This window comes from Pinus tabuliformis, chromosome 9 (assembly GCF_031772625.1).
Source record: "Pinus tabuliformis cultivar Carrire ecotype Pingquan chromosome 9, CPIR1, whole genome shotgun sequence".
In the NCBI taxonomy this organism is placed as follows: Eukaryota; Viridiplantae; Streptophyta; class Pinopsida; order Pinales; family Pinaceae; genus Pinus; species Pinus tabuliformis.
In genome coordinates, this window is record NC_142307.1 from 1,517,422,822 (window position 1) to 1,517,439,636 (window position 16,815).

At 35.9% G+C, this 16,815-nt stretch overlaps 1 protein-coding gene and 1 pseudogene across 1 annotated transcript; one reads left to right on the forward strand and one right to left on the reverse strand.

Moving 5' to 3' along the window:
- Positions 1-1,868: 1,868 nt before the first annotated feature.
- On the forward strand, positions 1,869-2,477 carry LOC149154367 (uncharacterized). The gene is made up of 3 exons (XM_089444126.1): positions 1,869-2,013; positions 2,118-2,183; positions 2,268-2,477. The coding sequence occupies exons 1-3, from the start codon at positions 1,869-1,871 to the stop codon at positions 2,378-2,380; spliced, it is 324 nt and encodes a 107-aa protein (XP_089300252.1). The 3' UTR covers positions 2,381-2,477.
- A 1,739-nt stretch (positions 2,478-4,216) lies between these two features.
- Positions 4,217-5,012, reverse strand: LOC149154368 (LOB domain-containing protein 11-like; annotated as a pseudogene).
- Between the last annotated feature and the right edge of the window lie 11,803 nt (positions 5,013-16,815).

A 16,815-nucleotide genomic window follows, 5' to 3' on the forward strand; every position in this document is an offset into this window, starting at 1 on the left:
TTCCATCTCCGTCTGTCCCTACAGCACGGTCTTCTTCCTTCTCCTTGCTTCCTTTTCCTTTGGAAGCATCTATAGCTGGGGAAGGTAGTTTAGAGTTTACTGACAATTGCATTAACACAGGTAGTCTATTTATGAATAATTATCGCATGTAATCATACCAGGAATGGGTCCTCGAAATGTTACCCACTGAACATGCCTCTACCCTTAACTTCACACTAGAATGCAACATGCATAGGAAATTCATCATTCCCATAGTAGAGATAAATTCAACCATCATTAAATCGAGGCTCCAATGGTTTTTATCTCCCAACAAGTAATGATTAACATAAACAGATACCATGCTAATGGATTTCAATTAATTAGAGGGCAATCATCTTTAAATCTATTAGGACATAAGCATATACTATTCATCATGCATTCTCATGGTGAATAAAATTAAGAACTCTTCTCATAAACAACTAGAACTATAGCACAGAGAGAGAGAGAATCTTCACACACACATTCCATGCATGTGACATCAATCAACTTCACTTGTTTACGGATTGTAGCAATCTTAGTCCAATTCAATTAATGCATATAAGTTCTATGGGTTAGTCATACAACACTAACCAATCTCAACTACCAATCATCTTCATGCATCCATGACAAGACTGAATCAAAGTTAGTTATGACAATCAAGTCTCGCTGCTTGACTCATTGCATGTTTTCAATATCTAAAGGGGTTCTTCTAATGTCCTTTTTAAAACAATTTTTCATCCTATTCAAGGATGTTCCCCCTGATTTATATTCATGCATTGGCTTATTAAGTTTCGTTCATTGTAATTTCAATCTAGATCAATTTATGCATGGTTGTTATGGCCATATGTGCAAATCAAAAGTTGGTAGTTGGTGGTCACTTCCTCAATGAGTGTTCACTATTGTGCTTAAGTGTAATGAGTGTTCAATTTTGTTTGTAAGTGCGGCAAAAGTTTCATTGTCTTTTATCCTCATCAGGAATCCAATGTTATGAACGTAGTTATGTAACAACTTATTACTTACTTCTCAAAGAAGTTATAAACATGAATCACACCTGTCATGCCAAAAGTAGTGTATGAAATAAATGAATATGCGAATGATTAAACTCATACCTGAGTTAATGCCTACTGATGGCGTACCTCAATATCCTTTCCGCCTACCAATTCCCAAAGGCGCCAGTACTGCAACCTTTAGCTCTGATACCACTTGTCACACCCACTTAAATGTACATACAATTTTTTTTTAAAAAATACACGCATAAACATTATAACCATTAAACATTACCACCATTAAGTTCAAGGTTCATCATATTAATAATTCCGTCTTACCTACGCATCTTATACCTTATCATTATGGTGTTACAATTCAACCTTAAGTACTTCATACATCGAAATACTAATGGCATGCATTAAAGAATATATATATACAAATCATTATACAGTTGGCACGCCCTTACATTAACATATATAATCCTTGTCCACATATGTCATTGACTGTGTTTAACTTCGGGTCTCAGTTGTACTTACCACGCGGCTTCTCCCTGTCAGCATTGGGGTTTGGTTTATGTATTGATTATATGTTATAGCTGCCGTAGATGTTTGAACGTTTTGGTATTAATGGGCGTGGCCTTCCATGGTCTCGCCACAGCACTCAACTGGTGACAGCTCTTTCCAGCCTTTACTGTGAACCGTCCTTCCAGGGCAGGTGGCATGGTCGGGTTACTCCAGCCATGTGACACCTTGGGGGAGCCAACATTGATTTCTCCGCCAACAACTCCCGCCATACTTCGACGGTCTAGATCTTTTCTGGAGTTCGGAGGGCGGAAATTCCATCAGGGTTTATCGGTGGTATTTATGTGGCCATTCACCGTGTTAGATCATTTGACGTCCGCGGCTAATGCGGCTCGATCACTACTTCTGCTCAAGTTCGTCTTCCAACCATTCATTGCTGCAACCTGCAGTGCTCCGGAGCTGGGTTTCGTTGCTATGAACCTTACAGGTAATCATGGTGTCTTTTCGTTCCTCAGCTTATGTTTGCTTTAATGGTTAGCTATCTCTGAGTTTTCTTACCGCCATTTACATTTTCTGTCAAGTTTCATACAGTTGTTTGGCTGTGCTCCGGGCGATCTCCATATCGACTTGTGCTGCAACAATCTCCTAACACCCCAGGTAAGGATCCTCGGCGTTTCAGAGTTTATTTGTTTGGAGAATTTCAGGTTTACAGTCACGTAAACCCGGTGTGGTCTCATGCAGATCAGGTTTTCACTGAGGTTTTCCATCCGCTTTCGGCTTCTTTGTTAAGAACCCTCCACAGTTGGCCGCGGCTTAATTTAAGTTGTGAATGTGTCTATCATGTTACAAGTTAATAACTGTAAAGGTTTCTTGGGTTGATTATACCCACCTGTTCTCTTCTTGCTTTGTAAATATATGTATACAAGTAGCCGCCTAGCGGCAGACCTTGGATTCTTGACGGTTTGCATGACCCAGATCTGGCCTTCACGCGCAGATACAGTCATGAACATTTCGGGCTCGTTCCCTTACACAGTGTATTGATATGTTTTAATGATTATTTTTACTGTCGATACAGTTATGAACATTTTACAGCCCTCTGGCATCTTCACTGTTGTATCAGGTTATTTTCGTTTAAAGTCCCTTATGCATGAAGCAGACTTAGGGTTTGTAACTGTACCGCTGTTGTTCTTTGTTGAGCGGATTTTTGCTTTTTCACCTAGTCATTAGTATTATTCTAATGCATGCTATTACAGTTGCATACACAGGTTTGCTATTCAATAGACTTACGTCCCCTGTTTACTCGCATGCACAGTTTCTTTCTCAGATTTAGTATGAGTAAAAGATATTATCAGTTCATGCCCCGACTCGGGTAGCAGAACGTCTCTTATACTGTCTGCATGCTATAAATCTGCACATATATAAATAATTTCCCACAGTAATCGTTAATGTTATAGCATTTGAGCTATGGTTATTCTTCTGTTATCGTTATGGTTATCGTAGCACACAGTTTGTAGTTTATATGTGTCTGTATACAGGAAATGCTATGTCTCGGGTTTACCATCGGCCAGTAACACAGGCCCAAAGACTTGTTGTCAACCCTTGTCATAAGGTGAGGCTCTTGGGTCTACTGTCCAAAGTTCTCTGTACAGAACCTTCGGTTGGACATGCACGGTTTTTGTGTTAAAATTGTTTTTAACCGACTTATCCTCTCGCTTACAGTCGGCGTCTTTCTTTGTTTCAAAAGATGCAACCCTTACTCGTTTGCAGCCCCGGCATTCCCAGTTTACCAGATATAAAGTTTACTTCCGTTTAATAACCCCCTTCTCTAATAACACTGGGGTCGTGACTGCTACACTGTAGCCCGTCCCGAAGCAGGGTTTTCCTAACCCGTGTTCAACTTATTTTTATACTCAGTTTATTATTTCTGTCTGGTACTAACCCAGACTGGTCCACGACAGGACAGTTCTTACTTAGTTTTTCCAAATGCAATATCCATGCTATTTTTCACAGCATTGTTTAGGAAACACATAATCTTTTCCTAATTAAATCACTGTACTTTCCATACACAGTATATAATTTATCAGGGACTACTAGTTTGGAACCGTACCTGATTATCTCTGTCAGGAATGGTTTTGCTCAAACAAAAAGTCACCTGAGCTTTATTTCTGCTCTCCTCCCAGCCATGAGATCCATCCTTCAGACGGAGTTCTCCCCCCGAGCCGAGCTATCCTGCAGGCCTCCAGCCCTCAACAGGGATTAGTGCACTCCTTGTGCCAGGTTATCTGGTCCTCACCAGACGTAACCTTGTTTTTCTTTTTCTTCCTTGCTCTTGGAGCAAGATTGTCTTTCCTTCTGTCTGTCCACCCCCAGAATTCCCTCAGTCAGGACCTTTTCTCTCCTGAAGGGTAGTTCCATCAGTTATCTCAACTGATCATTTTCTTTAAGATTCACCTCTAAGAGGCTGCCAGCAATTCCAAGAAAATATTTAAATATAATTATCAAATCAGAATTAGTTTGCCACAGTTTTGTTTAAAACATAACAACAACTGTATTAGTCTTTTACCACAGTAACTTTCAAATTTACATAAATCTAGGGATGTTACAACTAAGGAAATAAAAAAGCTTCTCTATCAATTTGGTATCCATTTTCTGAAACTGCACTGTATTCAATCCGCTAGATTGGGATTGAATTAGTCCTCATCTTCGTCGTCGGCGTCGTTTAGAGTTGTGCTCATTGTGGGATTACAGTTATTGTTGAATCCTGGGATAGAGGCTAGAAGTTGCGCCTGTTGGGAACGTATTTTCTGAATCATTGCCTGTGTTGCAGTTATTTTCGATTCCAGGTCTGATATTTGGAGTTGAAGCTGCTGTATTATGCCTGCACACCCCAATGCAGGATCCTGTACCCTTGCACTTGCTTCGCAGAGCATACTATTTATTGCAACAACTCTCTGGTCTGAGGGAAGATCCTGCGCCCAGAGTGCAACGGATTATAATATGAAGTTGGAAGCATAGAAGATCTCCGTTAAAAAAGCGGGATCTAAATGATTTTACAGCCCCGAGGGCTGGGCTAAAAAAGAAAAACATAGATCCATTTTATCTCTGTAGTTGTTTGTCCTATTTTCCAGAGTAAAAGAATTTGTAGTAAAATAAACGAGCATAAACTCATGAGATTTCGAACAGGATCCTTCTAAACTTCGAGTTCGAGATCTTTTCCTTTGACGTGGTCTTTAAGGAGCTATAGGTTTGCACACCACAAGGGGTTAAAACTTAAAACTATTCTGAAATATGGAAAGGGAAGTATGAAGGGAAGATGGTTTCATATAATAAAATGGGAAAATCTGCTAAAAGATATTTTTGCAACTTGAATCAATTTGATAACGTTCACGCGCCAAACACTTCATTTAAGATTGAAAACTTGGGGAGATCATTTGACGCAAGATTATAAAGGAGCGTGCAATTATCCAAACATTCTTTTTGCTCCATGTTGCAATGATCATGGAGAACAGCCAATGGAGGTAGGGCTCGTGGCTTCTCTTCAGCTTTGCTCATCATCTGCATAACTCCAACCAAGATTGCCACAAAGTAGAATCAGAGATAAGCCCAAAACAAACACACAGACAACATTCCTCCAGTCATGTAATACGACGGCCATTAATTTTTATTTGTTAACCACAAAGAGAGGCGTACAGATTCGGAAGTGAAAGAGCGTCAAAAAAATTGTAAAGCTTATGTAATTACATGATCAAATGTACGCTGCCGATAGATAGATCGTCTATTGATGATCACAAAATTGATAACTCCACAGCCAGATCTGCGAGAAATCTTTGGTTTTGGAGTTCTCCGCGGATAACGTAATTGTAGTTATAGGCGGATAGAAAGCATGGTGTCGTTTAAGGTGCGATACCAAGTGATCGCGGGAGCATCATCAATTTGTGATTGAGTTGCGTCATGAAGTAATCGTCAGAGCTTCATCGGTGTGGTTGTTGTAGAGACATGTCTTCTTGGCTGTCCGTGCGGACTCGGAAACGCTGAAAAAGATGGAGTTGTCTATAATGCGACTTTTTGAGATTCCGGTGACGGAATCCGGCGGAAGAAATTGAGATGAAATCATGATTTGTTGCAGTTAAAATGGTTTTTTAACTGGATATTCGGATTCAGCACCCTGAAAAACCCCTGGGACGGTTTCATTGTGCAGAAACTAGTTATCAAACTTCGATTTCAATAAATTACTGCCGGATTTTCACCGGAAAAAATCGCCGGAAAGACTTTCAAAAAGTCGCGTTAAAGACTACGTCGAAAAAGATACACGGTTTGTTCGCCGAGAAACGTGGAGCCGTAATTCCGTCATGAAACTCAACTTTCATAATGCCGATCTTTACGGCTTTCAAATCATCTCATAGTTGTATAATATTTATAAATTATAATTTATAGTTATTGTACTTCGAATTTCATTTTAAATGAAAATAGATATGTAAAGTTGATCTATACACCCCAGTGGCGTGAACTTACGCGACATGGAACAAGAAACTGCACAGGACCCACCAGGCAATGAGTCATGTATTTTTGAGATGTGTTTGTAGCAGATAATTCTAATTATGGTAATTTTTGAAAAATGGTTAAACACTAAAATTTTTTCTAACTTAATTTAGTAAATTTTTATATTTTTAAATTTAATTAATTAATTTCAAAACTGAGGAAATGTTAATCATTATTTTCATAAATGGAATTTGATCGTAAAATTAGGTTTCACAGGAAAATTTGCATCATTTTCCGAAATGGGATTTGATCATACAAATATCTGTCACGGGAAAATTTGCCCATCATAATAGAGTTAAAATTTTTAGTCGCTATCAAACGGACAGTTTATGATAAAATAATTTAAATTAAAATTAAAATTATAAAATTTCCTATAAATATTTCAGATTTGAATTTTTTATTCCAATTAATATAAATCTATTTGTGTAATAATATATAACTTGATGAGTTTCTGGAGCGTGGAAATTACAGAAAACGGAGTTGTAATATTATAAAAATAAATAAAAATTATATAATTTATATAATAATTAAAATTAATATTGAATTAAAATATTTAAATATTAAAATTAATTTAAATATACAAATAATAAATATACAATTTTTTTTATATAGAAATATATTATGTGGGTGTTTCTGAGTCTTTTTTTGATATATATAAAATATTAAAATGTCAAGTTTATTATCAACACTCATTAGCATGACATCCCTTGTATGATAAACAACGAAAGAAATACTCATCAGCGTGAGTCTTTTTTTTGATATATATAAAATATTAAAATGTCAAGTTTATTATCAATACTCATTAGCATGAAATTCCGGATATGATAAACAACAAAAGAAACGCTCATCATCATGACATCGAGGGGCCACAAGCCTCCTTAATCCATCAAGATAATATCGGTGTTAAGGATGTCTTTGATTTTTCTTTTTGCAAAGGTTTCAACCATAATTACCAAATTCGAATTTGAATGCGAATTCAAATACAATACGGAAATAATTAGACTCTATAAAATCCAATACGGAAAAAATTAGATAGTATACATGTTACACATACTTAAACTTATTAATTTTTTTAATAAAAGTTATAAATTTGAAAATGAAATTTGTTATTTTATAATTTTGTCCAATATAAAAGTTACAATTTTTTATTATTTTTATATAGAAATCAATGATTTGCAACCAATTTGTTATTTTCTAATTTTTGTTATCTATTTGAAACGATATTTAGCATTTTATAATTTTATCCAATATAGAATTTACAATTTTTTATTATTTTCATATAAAAATTACTAATTTGCAACCAATTTTCTATTTTATAACTTTTGTTAAAAGAAAAATTTATTGTTTTTTATATTTTTTGACATTGCAATTTATTATTTTATAAATTTTTTAATATAGAAATTACTATTCTTTTATTATTTTTTTCGAATTTGCAAATTTTTTTTAATTAGTTTTTCCATATCAGAGAATCCCTAAAAATACCATATTAGTTTTCCAAGTTAAGTGGATTTCAAACTCAGGCGTCGGGCGGTCATCTTCAATAGTAGAACATTTTGAATTTTGGGCAACGCACCACCATTGGCATTGCTTAGCGCTTCATCGTTTCTAACTGCCCATAGAATGTGGCGTGGAACAAAACTTGTCTTCTTGTTATCTCTTGCGGCATTTCGAGCCAACTCGAGCACCTCGGCGGTTAGATATTCTGGCAATACACCCAACAGGAACTGAAAACCGGCCTTTGAGCTCTGGGAACAGTTTTCTTACCATCAGCTGATTTCTCTCTTCCTGACATTGCTCAAGCGATGGAAAAAGGAGTTGTTTAACGAGGCGGAGGAATTTTCCAGACGGCTAAAAGTGGCCGGAATCCAAGCAAAAAAATTTCAAAAAATCTTGTAGAGGCAGTGTTTGAATCATGTTTTTGATAGTGGAAACGGATTCAACACCATAAAAAACCATCTAGGACACATAAAATTTTGAAGTTTAACAACTATAACTTGGATTTACAAGAATCCTTGCCGGATTTTCTCTAAATATGACAAGAATTTCTATAACTTTCCGAGCAACTCCTTCGCCTCACTAGACTAAGCCATGGAAAAAGGAGTCGTCCAACGAGGCGGAGGAATTTGCCCGGACGGCCAAAAGTGCCCAGAATCCGAGCAAAAAAATTTCAAAAAATCTTGCAGAGGCAGTGTTTGAATCATGTTTTTGATGGTGGAAACGGATTCAGCGCCATCAAAAACGTGTAAGACACATAAAATTTTGAAGTTTAACAACTATAACTTGGATTTACAAAAATCCTTGCCGGATTTTCTCTAAATATGGCTAGAATTTCTATAACTTTTCGGGCAACTCCTTCGCCTCGTTAGACTACGCAATGGAAAAAGGAGTCGTCTAATGAGGCGGAGGAATTGTCCGGCCGGCCAAAGGTGGCCGGAATTGAGCAAAAAAATTTCAAAAAATCTTGTAGAGGCAGTGTTTGAATCATGTTTTTGATTGTGGAAATGGATTCAGCACCATCAAAAACGTCTAGGACACATAAAATTTTGAAGTTTAACAACTATAACTTGGACTTACAAAATCCTTGCTGAATTTTCTCTAAATATGACCGGAATTTCTATAAATTTCCGGGCAACTCCTCTGCCTTGTTAGACTACGTGATGGAAAAAGGAGTCGTCTAACGAGGCGGAGGAATTGCCCAGACAGCTAAAAGTGGCCGGAATCCAAGCAAAATAGAGGCAGTGTTTGAATCATGTTTTTGATCGTGGAAACGGATTCAGCACCATCAAAAACGTCTAGGACACATAAAATTTTGAAGTCTAACAACTATAAGTTGGATTTACAAAAATCCTTACCGGATTTTCTCTAAATCTACCGGAATTTCTATAACTTTCCGGGCAACTCCTCCGCCTTGTTAGACTACGCGATGGAAAAATGAGTTGTTCATGCACCGTACTAATTTGATTTGGCCAAATTCTTATTCGTACCAAACCGAATCAACGAATTTTCTAATTCTTTTTCCCTCTTCTTGCCATTGCTCAAATGATGGAAAAATACTTCATGCACCATACCAAATTTGATTTGGCCGAATGTTTAATGGTACTGAACGAATCACCAAATTTGCTATTTTTTTTGCCAATACGCCCGAATTTGGTAACTATGGTTTCAACATAGGCTCATGTTTTTGGGCAGTTCAACATATTTTCCTACAAATTTTGTATTCCCCAACCCCAGGGGACGCTGGGACTCCAAAAAAACTAGTCTTCAAAGCTCTCGGAATTTTCCCGAACTCCCATTGCAGGTCCCACTGAAAAGAAAACGTTCCCGTACAATTCCAAAACTCTAGAAAAGACAAAAACTATTAGAATAAGTTGTCCACCTCTCAACAGCGAATCCGTGTAAACATATAATACAAACTCCTCCATTTTGCACCATTACACTTATTCTCCATGCCAAAATCTGACTTCAAGCTGTGGATGTCACACAAATTGTTAGTACTCACTGCTATGGTGTCAACCACTACAAGTTTTTTGAATGACGTACACTCAGATGACGTGCAGTTGCAGTTGGAGACTCTTCAACCACAAGTTTACAGTGATATTTTTATGTACAGTGATATTTTTATGTGCAGAAGAAACACACAATCCTACATATTGCATTACACATTACACATGAAGCTTACAATGATTATTCATTAATACGCATGTTAATAGCTATCTTTATGGTCTCTAATTTTTAGATGAGGGAGCAGTACACACATTCTTCGCACTTTATATTATATTACATGAACGGCCTATCATTTGTCGCAACGGCCTAGGCAGAATCACTTTTTTTTTGGTTTCGTAACAAGTGCAGTGATTGAACACTTTTAAGTGTCTTGCTCTTAAAATTTACTTATTTGTTATTTTTATTTTTCAAAAAAATTACTCTTATTCCAAAATTGAGAGGAGGGGGATGCCGAAGGCTGGGCTAGTGACTGGGGTGAAGTCGTAACAAGGTAGCCGTACTGGAAGGTATGGCTGGATCACCTCCTTTTCAGGGAGAGCTAATGCTTTTTGGATCACCTCCTTTTCAGGGAGAGCTAATGCTTTTTGGGCTTCTTCGTTTGACACTGCTTCCAGAAGGACTCACATCTGAGTAAAGCTCGTAGATGGAAGTATTCTTTCGGGTCTTGACAGTGAAGTGAAACCATGAGCTTATCATCCCAGGTCGGAACAAGTTGATAGAATCCCATCTCCCATTTGCCTCCCCATGTTGCCACCCAGGCAGGGACATGGGGTAGCAAAAAAAGAGTTATTATTATCATTTAAATTGAAACTAGATTAATTTCAACGATTTGTCAAGTTAAATTTATTGTGTGTAAAAGGATGAAACTTAATATGAGAAAATGAATATATGTTAAATTAAAATTTCCAAAATCTAGTTTGCAATTTATTTTTTAACATTGTGAGTATATTTTCGTGAGAAGTGTTGGTAAATAATTTCAATGCTTTTGAAAATTATCTATTTCTTTAAAATTGAATATAAATTATTTATTTAAAGCTGTATTATTGTTATAAAAATATTAGTTATTTATGGAGGTATTATTATTATAAGAATTTAATAATATAGGAAGTTAAATTTGTTATTGGATTAAAATCTATTAATTTTTCCATGATTTGTTGGGAAAAATCTCTAGAGACATCAATACACAATGCATGGAACTTGGATCATACCCGAACAATATTTATCCCTAAAATTTATAATAGATTCAAACTATTTTGGTGTCACAAAAATACTTTTACTACAATATTGGGTTACTCACCTAATAAACCATTTTTAATTTGATTTTTAAAGAATATATAATCTAATGGAAATTAAATGAATGCATATAAATAAACACTTTCACTCTTTCATAGTGGGTGCACACCCACATTGCCCACCTTCACACAAATGCACATCTTCATTCCTTTAGAAGATAGGTGCAGAAGTCCAACCCACATTCCTATGCCAATGAGAAAGGTGAATATAAACATTATTAACACTCCTATGCCAATGAGAAAGGTGAGTATATACATTATTAACTATTGTTTGTAACTCTCCCTTCAATGGCCAACTTAGCTTGAACCCTCTTGAAAGCTTGAATTTGTATATTCCTCTACTATTTGTAAATCCCTTAACATCGATACTCAAGGAGGTGAAGATGTTCATTTTTCTACATGGGGTGGGGATAAGTTTTGCATTTGGTTTTAAATTAATTTAGGGTAATACACCAATTCATTTCCCCTTTCCTACCTAACAAAATAAACTAATCCCGAACAAGAGGAACACGACATAAATTCCACCCATAAAATATTTTCTTAATCAAATTAATTATGCAAGATAAAATGATTACATGATACCAATGAAACACTAGTTTTGTGGGATGTTGAATCTCTATATACAATCAAAAGGTATAATTTAAATCCATTAATATTGAACTTTAATAAAAGTTCCATCATTGGATTTTGACTAGGATTTTGAGAAACAGAGAAATTGATTTTTAATTGCAAAACATATTATATAGTAGACAAAAGTAATGTCTATGAGCAATATACAATCAAGTACAAATATCAATACAAAATCCCTCATTCTAATAAAAACTTGAGTAGTTTACTAAATTCACTTGTATGAAATAGAAGCCACAATTTTTTGTTCCTATGATTCTATAGGCATATTCCTTAACAACTTGATAGAAGTAAAATGTAGTGATGATGTAGAGAAGTAGCCTATAATACATTCCAACCACCCAAAAATAACATCCTAGATAAAAATTAGTACACATTATGTGCACTAGCAATGGGTTCAATGGGTGTTGGAATTTGAGAGATAGAAATATCATCATTTTAATAGGAAAGTTGACATAGGAGAAGATTCAAGTGATAGATTTATCCACAATGTAAGAAGAGTAATTTAACTTTTCATAGTGTCCATAGTTGGAATACGAGCATACATAATTATCTCATAAGTCTTTTAGCATGTATCGACATTTCTATTGTATTTAATGTGTCTTTTTTTCCATGATGGATTTATAGGTGGCAATGGAGCAATGAATTTATGTTGTGTGGTAATAGTGATGGATACCTACATGTATTGTCTAATTATTTTTCCATGAAGGTTTGATAATTGTTCAATAAGGTATTTGATAAATCAAGGAGAATAACAAATACCAAAATCCCTTCTAGAGGATGCACCAAAGAAAGTATGTGCCCCATGAAAGCAAAACTCATAGAATTTGATGGACTAGGGGTTTCAAGGCTTTTAGAGAAAAAATGTTTTAATGTTATCAATTGTAGTAAAAAATGCCTAGGAATCTAGATCTAAGTAATACCATTGATGCCATAGAAAATGAGTCAGTGTAGATTAAGTTGGGAGACAAATCCGTGACACATAGAAATGTTCATAAACATGGTAAAAGGAGACATTTGGGTTTCCTTCTGAAAATTAGTCTAGAGAAGTGCAAGGTGTAGGGGAGAGTAGACATAATATTTATTAATGGGGATATCTGGAAATGTCCACCTCATAGTGTTGGTAAAATTATTCCAAAATGAACAATGGAATATTTTTTGTAATAGATCATGGTATGTGCTACTTGTAATTGGACACCCCTTCCTCCTTCCAATGAAGTTAGTTCTCACCATGTGATTCAGTTATAGGTTATTTTCTATGAATATGCGTAAGAAGCATAAATAATCATATTTAATTCTTAGGGATTTGGTCTAGCATATCGTTCTAGGAAACGATCACAATGAGATGTCACACTTATTTTGAGGTGAAGTGATGATTACAATTGGGGAGTGAAGGTTTCCGTTTGTTTAATTGAGTGAGGTTTTACTTGGTTTAAAAAAAATTAAATGTTTGCCTACCCTTCAAAAGCATGAAGGTGTGCATTTTGACATGGATAGATTGTGCATTTAAATTTAAATGTACGCTCAAAATTTTAAAAAGTGAAGGTGTCCATTTGTGTACATGTATTAAATGAACACCTTGACTATGTTTGATACACATCACACCCTCATCGCATGCACATAAATGTACACCATCAAAAATAGGGGGGTATGTCTTTTGCATATAATCCCAACACCCATCATCATTTTCATTTTTAGAAGAGCATGATGGTGGGGGTGTATACATAGATCCACCCTTAGATCCACCTGCTAATCTCAAATTAAATGCACCTTCAGTCTTAGACGTCACATTCAAATTGAGTGCACCCGTTAAGCCCCATCTCCATTATCATGAGGGTTACTTTGGTCCTCATGAGAATTAGGGCTACACTATTCATCACTACTTTCAAACAAATGGTCTGAATGTTCTATGCAAGTATCATTTTCTAGTCATTAAGAGTAATGGGAAGGAAAACTGATATTTTAGATTGAAAACTAGTATAACCATTTTAAATTAATTGAATGAAAATGTTAATTATCATGACACACTTTGGTTTTAATATAACAATTTGATGTCCATGGCGTCTTCGATAGATGGTGATCGAGTGCACTGTTAAGGCATGTTGATTTTTGGTAGAATTGGATGTGCTCTAGCCTAGAAATTTAGAGGAGAGGCTAAGGCACATGAGGTCTCCAAGACCCAGAAATCGTTTTGAGAAATTCCATTCGGATGAGGAGTTATTAAAATAATTAATATTTTTAATGGGTTCATAATTTTAAACTCAAGAAAATAAAAATATTAATGGGTTTTAATAAAAATACGGATGAGAAGCTTCCAAGAGACGAGGATCAAGTCTGTTTTAATCTTAGCCATTGATTAGGGACTTAATCTCGGTCATTGATTCATCAATTGAAAATGACGAGGGCTTCAACAACAGGAAGTGATCGAGGAGGAGGTGACGCAAGGACAATGGAAGACAACACAAAAAGAGAGACGCAGTCCAGAGGAGAGATGCAGCGCCTACGCAAGCTAACACAAAGGGATGCAAAGCCACTCAGAGCCATGATGGGTTAATCAGAGTGACAAAGGGGTGATGCAGAAGTGGGAGAAGGGTCTCCAAAGTGTTAGATGGCCTCAGAGGGAAAGTCTCAGTTGTTTTCTTTTAGTTTCTTTATCAAATCATTCTTTGTAAAAGCAATTGATGCTGAAGATTAATAAAGCCCTCATCTGTTGCACTGGTTTTCCCGCATTGGGTTTTTTTGGGGACAATTGTCCAAAAATAACTGTCTCGATGTGATTGATTCTTATGCATGTATTTTTTCTCTAGGTAATGATGCGATAACTGCAGTAGAATTTATTTTAATATTAGTTGAAGGAATTTCATAAATAACTTATTGAAGAATAATAAATATGTGAAATAAATCAGTTGCTGGTGTGATAGAATTTCAGTTTAGAAATTTTCACATGGTATCAGAGCAGAGATCCGACATCAAGAAAGAAAATCAATTATGGGTCAAGAGCATGTTGCAGAGGCATCCACTCGAGGGGACTTGCGTAGATTTCCAGAAGAATGCACAAGGGACGAATATTCGATGTTAGCTTACATATTGGAAGAAGAATCTACTTGCCTTGCAAGCTCTGCCTCCTGAGAGGTTTGGTATATAGACAGTGGAGATTCCTGGCATATGATAGGAATCCGAGAATGTTTTTTAGATTATCAGGAAGAAAGAATGAATTTTCAGATCACCATGGGGAATAAGGTAAAGTGTACTCCAGTAGGAAGAGGTACCATAGTTTTTCAAGCCAAAGCAGGAGAATGACTTCGGGCAACCAATGTGCTGCATGTGCCGGGATTGGGGATGAACTTACTTTCTGTATCTCAACTTCAAAATAAGGTCTATGACGTTGTCTTCATTAAGGAGAAATTATATGTCAAACACTGAAGTTGGAAAAGGAAGGCTCAGATTGGAATAAGAGATAACAGGTTATACAAGTTAAAGCTAGAATCATCAATGGCACTGATAGGCACTAATGGAGACAAAGAATTGAATGAGCTATGACACACGAGGATGGGAAACTTACACCCTGGGGCTCTGAGAATTCTTAGGAAAACAATTTCAGGAGTTCCAAAACTAAGTACTGAACAAGATGATGTATGCAGAGGGTGCCCTCTGGGCAAGTATGCTAAAGCTACATTTTCGATAAGTAACAATAGGGCGAAGAGTATGATAGGATTGATACACTAAGGCATCTGCGGACCAATTTCCACAAAAGATCTTAGTGGTGCCGAATAATTCATCACCTTCATCGATGACCATTCTAGGAAGACTTGGATATACTTTCTGAAAGCCAAGGATGAGGTTTTCAGTTGATTCAAAGAGTCCAAGGCTCTAGTGGAGAATTTGATAGGAAAGAAGATAAAAGTGTTGCACTCAGACAATGGTGGAGAGTATGTTGACAAGGACTTCACCATTTTTTGCACTAAGGAAGGCATCAGGAGCAAGTGGACAACTCCCTACAATCCGGAGCAGAAAGGAAAAACAGGATTATTGTGGAAGCAACTAGGGTAATGCTGTATGATCACGATATGCCTAAATTCCCGTGGGCAGAAGCATGCAACAAGACAGTTTATATCCAAAACGGGACTCCTCACATGCCATTGGGAAAAATCACTCCAGAGAAGGTCTTCACTGGGAGGTCTTACTGGGAAGGTCCTTCTTTTTAGTCAACTTTCTAACTGTCTAAGTATGTTAACCCTTTTTTGAAACAACTTTGATCTTTCTTAATATTAATAAGATTAATATATTATTTTATACTCTTTAATTATATATAGTTAAATTAAGACTTAGGTATTTATTATTATAGTGTATTAATTAATTTCACCTTAATGAAGAAAATTAAAAATAAGATCCCTTATAACTTTAGGTTAAATGATTAAGGAATTCATTTAGCTAATAATTTTAAAATAGTTTTAATCTAACTAACTAGGTAGGTTAGCCTTTAATAAATTATTTTAGTAATATTAGTTTGTATTTATATATATATGGCTTTAATAATAATAATAAATCTATTATTAGTTTATTCTCATTAAATATAAACAGTTAAATTTAATCAATGATAGTAATGAATTTAACGAAACTAACTTTTGAGTTAATTTCCCCATCCCTATCCCTTGGTCCTCTTCAGCTTCCTGGTCAAATATAGTCGTTCCTTGGTCAAATATAGCCGTTTCCTGGTCAAATATAACCGTTGGATGAACTTCTCTCTCTATTTAAACTGTTTCCATGGTCTGGTTTTTCAACTTGTCCTGACGATGAACCACACTTATTGGTTCGAAACACATCGACAAATGATTTATGATGTGATTTATGCCGAAAAATATTCTCAATACAAGACACCTGAACTCAGTCATTTTAGGATATCTAGGAGTTTAGCATATTGTCGTATACTCGAAGAGAAGAGAAAGAAATTAGATCAAACTGTTGAGAAAAGATATCTTGTGGGATATAGTGAGAATTCTAAGGCATATAGAGTCTATCTTCCGGGGAGTAGGAAGGTAGTAGTTTGGCAGGATGTAAAGTTCATGCAGGATAGAGATTTCAAAAAATATCGAGAAATACCTTCCGAGGAGTAGTCGAAAGACGAGACGTTGGTCAGACCACTTCAACGAGCAGAAACGGGTACCAAAAATACTCCTGAAGACAAGGCTTTAGAATAGGAGGAATCTCAAGAAGAGAGGAGTTGATAGATGTACCTACTACCAGTGGAAGAATGATCCGGAAAATCCGACAGATTCTACGAGATGTAGAAGATTTCATTGGTGCACCCAGGAATAGTAAAAGGGAGC